Consider the following 8,597-nt stretch of genomic DNA (forward strand, 5'->3'; position numbering starts at 1 on the left):
GCAAACTTTTTGGCTCGGGGGCCGCATTGACTTTTAAAATTTGACAGAAGGGCCAGGTCAGCCTGTGTTCTGCAACTTCAAGTCAATGCGCCACCTGCCGGTGAAATGCATGTCATTACAAGTCCAAATGAAATGAATGCAATCATTCACATTGAACCTTAATTGTCCTAATTGCGGGCCGCATTAAAAAGACCAACGGGCCGGATCTGGCCCGCGGGCCGTAGTTTGCTCACCTCTGATTTAGCCCAAAAGGTGGGTCGAATTAATAACCAATAAAACAATATGGGGGGGGGGGGGGTGACCCATGGGTAAATGAACAATCCAAAAAGTAGGTTCGATGCTTTTTGACCCAATGTGTCTTATTTTTGACCGAGCTGTTGTTAAGAGTGTCATCTGCTCAAAATCCACAGCGACAACTGCAAGTGGTTTGGGAGCATAACCCAGCATTTTTAGTGTGTATATACACAAACGTTATATTTCATCTGTCACATATTTTCTACATAATGAAAAGGTGACATGGTTGATTTCTTGCAATATTACTCGATTGATAGAGATGCTGTTTTTGCGCTTGGATGCCAAATTTACAGTTTGAGGAATTGTTTTATGAGAAATTAGGCCAACTGCATTTCAAGATGAGAAAATCTCAGTTTAAAATGTCGGTCAAGTTGTCATATAGGAAAAATGCATTTGCCACTCCGAATGCTAATCACTTAATTCAGTATTCATTTGATATTATTATTAAATTCAAAAGGTGGGGGGATGAATATAACATTCTATACATTGACTAAGTTCATTTGTAAATATATGGCAGCAAGCCAGGTCCAAATGGTTTTACAGCTCGTCCTTATAAAATATATTTTGGGGAAAGGACAACATTTGCAAAAGCGTGCGATATGTAGATCAAAATTCACGAGGTTCATGGTGATCAAAGACTATGCAGTGAGAACTCCACACGAAACCGGCGGCGCGTTATTCGGCTGCATGCAGCTTTGGCGCTTTTCCACCAAAGCGGACGAGCAGATGCTTCCAGTTGTGCGGCACACACACACACACACACACACACACACGAGTGCAACAAGTGCACATTGGAAAGTACAAACACATTGAAAGAAAAGAGGGGGAAAGTGTTTTTAAACAAGTGCACAGTTAAGTAATTGGATTTTATGCCCTCTTCGCGCTCGCTCGCGCCTTTCTCTCCATGGTGCTCCCCGAAAAAGAAGCTCTGTCCAAAACTCTCCAGACGTCTGCTGAGGCTTTTCTTTCACGATCTCCCCATGCTCTTTTTCAATCTTTTTTCATTTTAATTCTTTGACATTGCTTGCGGGATCAAATATAGACTAGCGGTTCTTTTTTTGGGGGGGGGGGGGGGCAGTGGTGGGGGTCTGGTTGGGGGGTGCATGAAAAGCTCCGTGAAAAGGCGAGACTGCATGCGAGCCGTCTTGTTTTGACGCATGAGAGCCGTCCGGGTGCACGCACACAATAAACCTGTTGTTAACCTTGCCGCTGCAGATATGTTTGAAGCAAACAGCCAATTGTTGTACGAAATGTATTCAAGTATAAAATAATGCCCTTTGTTTGGAGAGGGGAAAAACTTTGAGGGCCTTCAGCAGCCGCCTTTGTGCACTTTGCGCCTTGGCGTCCCCGCGTTGGCGCATTCCCCGGGCGCCTTGAAACGCGATTGTTTCTCGCTTTCTAATGACATTTACCGGATCAAAACACGCTGTTAATTCGATCAGAAGGCCTCACCCCTCGCAACAATGGCAGTATAATTTCTCCCAAAGTTTGTTAAGTTGACCGAAATTAGGCAAATGAATAGGGGTCTCCAAGCTATCCATCTCGCAGGTGACGGCGGATAATGCGCGCTCCCACCAGCTGCATTCTTCTTTATTTCTCCCTTTCTTCGCAGAGCATTATTAAAATTTAGGCCAATGAAACTATTCAAGGCACTGAATGGACATTTTCTTATAGGATAATAGGATACAAATTGAGCCCCCCTCCAAAAAGGGGTCTCCAGTGGCGGGTCCTCGCGTGCGCCTTGACGCGGACCAACGCTCGCGTGCCAGCAGGCCCCCGCAAGGCACGCAGGCATGCACCTGCCCTCGCCTGCGCCCAAAGAAAAGATCAAGCATAAAAATGAAACCAAGAACAACAAAACACACACACAACAAAATGCAAGAATAAATCGTGTGACACTAAAGGGGTGTCCAAAAAAGAGCTCTGGTAAACTTGGCGGAACAGCCCATTTAAAGCTGATTTCATTAGTCTAACCGCAGTGGACAGGCCGTACATGACATTGGGAGTGTGTGTGTTTGTTTGTGTGAGAGAAACGGAGGACGACCAAACAGGCCGTCATGTGAGGAAAAAAAACCAGACGCCCTCTTGTCTTTTTTTGTTTTTCTTTCTTATTCTTGTTTGGTTGGTTTTTTTTTGGCCGTGCGCTCATGCATGCGCCTCTTTCGTTCCAAGGCTTTCCCGCCTCACCCTCGACAATGCAAATAGGATCCCACGACGAATCACGTGGCTTTCAAGCAGCCACGTGGGTTAACAAAGCCAGGTTAGCCCCCCTGACACCAGCACTGCCCCCCCCCCCCTCACCACCGCCCCCCTAAAAGTTTCTCCAACCGATCCTAAACGCACATTAAACCCAGTGTGCACGCATGGTCCCCGTCTAATCCCTGCCAGGAATAATTTACATTTTAGCGAATCCCCCACTGGATGAGCCCCTTTAAAAGGGGTCGCCTTGTTTTCCAGTGCTTACATTTCGTTCTCCTTTCCACGGCTTCGCGCGTCTGCTGCAAGTTGCAACACCTTGGGAGACCTTTTTATGATTATTTTTTTTTGAAACGAGATTTTCTTTCGACGACATCTAAAATGAAGGAACGAAAGGTAAGCACGCGCACGTCACTCTTCTACTTTTAAAATGTTAGGCTATAATATATTGCACGACTTGAATATTTATCGTCGCTTATTTTTATGGTGCTGGAATGATGTTTTTCGTGTGGGCAACTCCTTCGCGTCGGTCGGGCATCACGCTCACACATATTACATCACCTTATTCGGCTATACAGTCCCTTAAAATGTGCTAAATGTACTTGAACTGCATTTGCCACTGGAGTCTCCCTACGTTTTAATGACGTAATTAAGGCAGGAAGGCTGGCCAGAAGCTGTGCGTAAAGCAGCCTGGCGCGCACCACTGCGTTTTCGTTCCACTCCAGCAAGTGGACGTTGTTCTCTGTTTGGAATAAATAAGAACAGTTTCTACCACAAAAAAAAATAAAACAAAAACAAACAAAAAAACGTGTTTCTTGATTTCTGTCCGTGTTTGCAGAGAACGCCCATTTCCCACAAAGTCATTGAGAAACGAAGACGAGATCGTATCAATCGCTGCCTCAACGAGCTGGGGAAAACTGTACCGATGGCGCTGGCCAAACAGGTATTGATCTCTTTTTTTTCCCATCGCATGGTGACGTCAAATGAGATTTTGGTTCAATACATGCACGGTTATCGTGTCATTTTCTTCCCCCATAAAGAACTCTGGGAAGCTGGAGAAGGCTGAAATTTTGGAAATGACAGTGCAGTATTTGAGGGCTCTCCACTCTGCCGATTTCCCGAGAGGGAGAGAAAAAGGTGAGTGGGGGAAACTCGATGGGGGCGTTTGAGATTCAAAACGACAAATAGTGAGCGGGCAATAATATACACGTTCGTTGTCGTGACTTATTTTTAGTGTCTCTATTTAACCCTTCCCCCCACGGCGAAAAATGGTTTTACCCAGATTGCTTTTGCAGTGCATCTCGAGAGTAAATTACAATTCCAACAGGAACCAATGTTATGTTGAATAGCTCAAAGTCATCTTTTTTAACGTCGGGGGTACATTTTTTTGTATTGGAACATCTGCACGTGTACCTAATGAAGTGACCGGGTGTGAAAAAATGAAAACCTAAAGACAAGATACAAAAAAAAAGATTCAGATTCTGAAATGAGCTTTTGAGTTGACACAAAAATTACAAAGTTACATTTACACGTCAAAGTACACGCCCCCCCCCCAAAAAAACCAAATACTGCACAAAAAGTGCAGACATGACAATAGAATGACAATAACAAATGAAAGATCGGTGTCCTCCTGTTTTGTGTTTTATGACGTCTGGAGAGGTACAAGACACTTTTACCCACACTGAAAAAAATTGCGTGTTAAATCCAGTCAGCTTTGTTTTATCAGGTGGTTGCGCGAAATAAAAGCACCTGGGTCCAGGTTTTTTTTTTTTTTTTTAGTAGGCTACACATCTACTTGGGCGGCCCAGTAGCCCAGTGGTTAGCACGTCGGCTTCACAGTGCAGAGGTACCGGGTTCGATTCCAGCTCCGGCCTCCCTGTGTGGAGTTTGCATGTTCTCTGCGGGCCTGCGTGGGTTTTCTCCGAGTGCTCCGGTTTCCTCCCACATTCCAAAAACATGCGTGGCAGGCTGATTGAACACTCTAAATTGTCCCTAGGTGTGAGTGTGAGCGTGGATGGTTGTTCGTCTCTGTGTGCCCTGTGATTGGCTGGCAACCGATTCAGGGTGTCCCCCAACTAGTGCCTAAAGACAGCAGGGATAGGCTCCAGCACCCGCCGCGACCCTAGTGAGGATCAAGCGGTTCGGAAGATGAATGAATGAATGAATGAATGAATGAATGAATGCATCTACTTAAAAATGTTGCTGGATCCAGATGATTCTTATTTCGTGCAAACCCTTGATGACTACATTAAACAAACGACTGCATTAAACATCCGTTTTTCAGTGGATCAAACATGAAAAAGTTGTCATATTACAAAGTGGAACGATAGAATGAGAGGAGATATGATAAGGGTGTTTGAAAATTTGGATTCAACGATTACACGGCCACGAAAAAAAAACCCCAATAATAATAATATAATAATAAGGAAATGGCAACAAAGTGACATTTTAAAAAGTGTCACTGAGGTTTCACATATTCATTCATCACAACATCAGCCATGCTCGTTTCATTCATAAAGTTGTCGCGTGTGCGTCGCTGCAGGCGAGTTGCTCACCGAGTTCGCCAACTACTTCCACTACGGCTACCACGAGTGCATGAAGAACCTGGTCCACTATCTGACCACGGAGGACCGAGCCGAGACCAAAGACATCAAGTACGCGCGCATCCTCGCCTTCCTGCAGTCCAAATCGCACGCGGTCACCGATCCCGTGTTCGGTTCCGCCGGCCCCGAGACATCAGACTACCTGGGTCACCAGCTGCACTCGTCCCCGGAGCACCAGACTCTGCACAGCCCCGTAGAGGCCACGCTGTACCAGCATCACCAGCACCAGCACCAACAGCAGCAGCAGCAGAGTCCGCCGGGACACTTATCATGGCACGGCTCGTCCCGCGGGCCGGCCATCTCGTACCCGCCCGCAGTAGCGTTGAGTGCGGCGCATGCGCAGCAGCACGGCGGTTACTTGTCGCCGGTGCAGGGACTCGAACATCATCACTACTTCAATTTGCTCGGCCACGCGCATCACAACACGTTCACTTTGCACAGTGCGCAGCACGCCATGTAACACACACACACACACACACGCACACACACACACACAAACCTGTTGCCTTGTAGTTTTATTTATATCAATGCGGAGGATGGAGATAGGACTTGTAAAATGTACATGATGTGAATAAATTTTTGGAGGAAAAGTTATTGTTACTTTGGCATTTTTATACACATTATGATTATTAGATAGCCGCAGCAGGAATATTAACAACTACTCATGATACTACTGGAGCGACTCCGAAAATGTACAGATTTTTAACATCTATCTGTAACAAATGCTATACATAAAAAAAAGATTCAAATAAAATAAATAAGTTAAAATATTCTTTTCTAATTCAAATAAGGCAGCACTCGCTTTTAAATGGGCATCTATAGGATACATATAGGAAGTGCTGAATTTAAGTCCCTCTTGTTGCACATCTTTCAGGAGCGCCCTATAGGGAACTACGCCACATAAAAAAAATACAATTGTGTAAATATGCGGGGAGGGGGTGTTGAATTTGTTCAGCGGGGCGGCCCGGTAGTCCAGTGGTTAGCACGTCAACCTATGCAAGGCAGGCTGATTGATAACTCTAAAGCAGGGGTGGGCAAACTTTTTGGCTCGGAGGCCGCATTGACTTTTAAAATTTGACAGAAGGGCCAGGTCAGCATGAGCTATGGTACATTAAAAAAAACGATTTTCATATACTTTTTTTAAATGACAAAGGTGTTGTTGATGACCTATTTTAGCCTGTGCATCGCTGCAGATGGGTTATGATCAGACCAGTAGAAGTAGAGCGATACAGAGGTACTAGGTGGTCGAAAAGATTGCCCCCCACCCCGTGTTCTGCAACTTCAAGACAATGCGCCACTTGGCGGTGAAATGCCTGTCATTACAAGTCCAATTGAAATGAATGCAATCATTCACATCGGACCTTAATTGTGGACCAACCTTCGGCGGGCCGGATTAAAAAACCAACGGGACGGATTCGACCCGCAGGCCGTAGTTTGCCCACCACTGCTCTTAAGTGTCCCCAATGTTGAGTGAGAGTGCAGATGGTTGTTCGTGTATGTGTGCCCTGCGATATGCTGGCAACCGGTTCAGGGTGTCCCCCGCCAACTGCCCGAACACGGCTGGGATAGGCTCCAGCACCCCCCACGACCCTTGTGAGGATAAAGCGGTTTGGAAAATGGATGAATAAAAACCCCAAGTTTCTATTAGTTCTCTTGTAAATCCTTTCCACCACTGTGAGTGAATCCATTGTGTGGTGTAAAGTTCCATTGGGGAGAAATGGGGACTGAGGGCTCCATTTTAGGCCGGTGCTAGTCTGGCGTGAAGCGCTGGGTCAATATGCACATGTGCGGGCTCGACCGAGTTTCAGTATTCTTGCGGATGCGTGCAAGCCGACGCAGCGTGGCGATTTGGCAATTTGCACTCATGGTGTGATGATGCGGTGCGGATGTACACCACAACAAACACGATAATGAAACAATAACAATAAAGTTCTATTCACAGGCCAGTGAAACTCAAAAGTGACCACAGGTACGTTTGTCAAGGAAGACGACTTTAAAGTCGTTCATTCTTGTCTTTTTGTTATTTCTTGCAAAATGGCATTTCCACTTCACACAAACACATTTACACAAGCGATGCACACAAAAGCGTCAAATTGGTGATGTGCTCTTACTATTTCAATGATCCCACAGTGAAGTGTCCTCACGTCAGTCGGGACAGAAGCGGCCCTGTGAGGAGGAATAACGCGTTTCTCCTCAGCTCTTATAACAAAGTTGTATGCGTGGCGTTTGGATGTGGAAAAAGGAGAGCTTAAACAGCTAAAGGAGAGCCGCCTCATTGTGAGTGAAGGCTGAAAGGCGAACAATCATGCTTCATCCTTGAGTGACTGCGAAGAAACGTCATCGACACCATGAAATTAAAGTTTCACTCTGAAGGAAACGCTATTTCTTGTACTCTTTTTCATTTTTTTTTCTTCCTAAGACATGAAACAGTCCACGTCTCCCCATGTGGTATCTCAAGACGCATTCAATATTAATAAAAGACACAAAAAGAGCTTATTGTGTACACATGCTGATATGTGTACACAAGAATGATTTCAGGGTGGCTGGCTCAGTGATGGATGCATATGAATAAACCTGCATCATTCGCCTGGATGCTTGAATAAAACACGTTAAGCGGCATTAAGCAGACCACCCCCCACACCTCCCACACCCCCTAACCCCAAAAGAAGACAGTGGCCATGCATGCGGATGAATGGTGACCGCAAACACAAAGTGAAGCGAGGGCCTCGGCATGTTCATCCACATGAACAAAAAAAAAAAAAGAAAAAAGCCTCACACACACATCGCATGAATAATAATAATGTGAGCGTGGATAAAAAGAAATTGCATTTATTGTCATGTAAACAGAGGCGCTGCCTGATTAACCAATTAAATTAGCTTGAAGCTATTTCAAATCAATATTGCGTATTTCAACAAATCCAGATCAAAGTTTGAATTTTATTTCACGGAATAAAAATCAGGAGATACCCAATTCAGGATAGAGCAGCTTTTGTTTAAAGGCACTCATTTTTAAGTGGGTAAACGTTTTGGAAAATGTAACTAGCGGGTGTTTCAAGGTGTTCAGGTGTTGCTTATTAAATCGATTGCCTAAATATTTGATTGAAGACTGACGAAAGAAGCCAACAAATATAAACAAGAACTGAAAGAGGCTGCGGTAAAGGCCTGCAAAAGCATTTCAAATGAATGAACGCAAGAGTCTGCTGAAGTCGATTTGTTCACGTTCAGTTCATTTCATGATTTCTGTCTCAAGATTTTTGCTCACTTGAAAAGTTGAAAAGTTATTGATCTTTTATCTCATATTCATCATTTGATTTGAAAGCCAAATATCTTCAATACACACTCAAACCAAATAATTGACCTGTGCAATGTTTTCAAAACTTTGTTTTCTGGCTCTGGAAGTGCCTAGTTTCGATGCATTTTCATTAGAAACGTCTCCTCCAAATCACATTCATAGCCATGGAAGTCCCTCGCATCATGCTCCATGTGGGCCCCGGTGAACATTCC

General features: G+C 44.8%; 1 protein-coding gene across 1 annotated transcript; it reads left to right on the top strand.

Annotated features, from left to right (window-relative positions):
* Window positions 1–2,625: 2,625 nt before the first annotated feature.
* On the top strand, window positions 2,626–5,687 carry helt (helt bHLH transcription factor). The gene is made up of 4 exons (XM_052084732.1): window positions 2,626–2,886; window positions 3,329–3,433; window positions 3,531–3,627; window positions 5,033–5,687. Exons 1-4 carry the CDS (start codon window positions 2,716–2,718, stop codon window positions 5,551–5,553), a joined length of 894 nt encoding a protein of 297 aa, XP_051940692.1. The 5' UTR covers window positions 2,626–2,715; the 3' UTR covers window positions 5,554–5,687.
* The last annotated feature ends 2,910 nt before the right edge of the window (window positions 5,688–8,597 follow it).

This window comes from Hippocampus zosterae, chromosome 13 (assembly GCF_025434085.1).
Source record: "Hippocampus zosterae strain Florida chromosome 13, ASM2543408v3, whole genome shotgun sequence".
Lineage (NCBI taxonomy): Eukaryota > Metazoa > Chordata > Actinopteri > Syngnathiformes > Syngnathidae > Hippocampus > Hippocampus zosterae.

Bases quoted from the DNA above. Each gene is read 5' to 3' on its own strand.
- helt (XM_052084732.1), top strand. From the start codon at position 2,716: ATGAGCCCCTTTAAAAGGGGTCGCCTTGTTTTCCAGTGCTTACATTTC. The intron at 2,887-3,328 runs GTAAGCACGCGC...CCGTGTTTGCAG, and splicing joins CTAAAATGAAGGAACGAAAG to AGAACGCCCATTTCCCACAA. The intron at 3,434-3,530 runs GTATTGATCTCT...TCCCCCATAAAG, and splicing joins CGATGGCGCTGGCCAAACAG to AACTCTGGGAAGCTGGAGAA.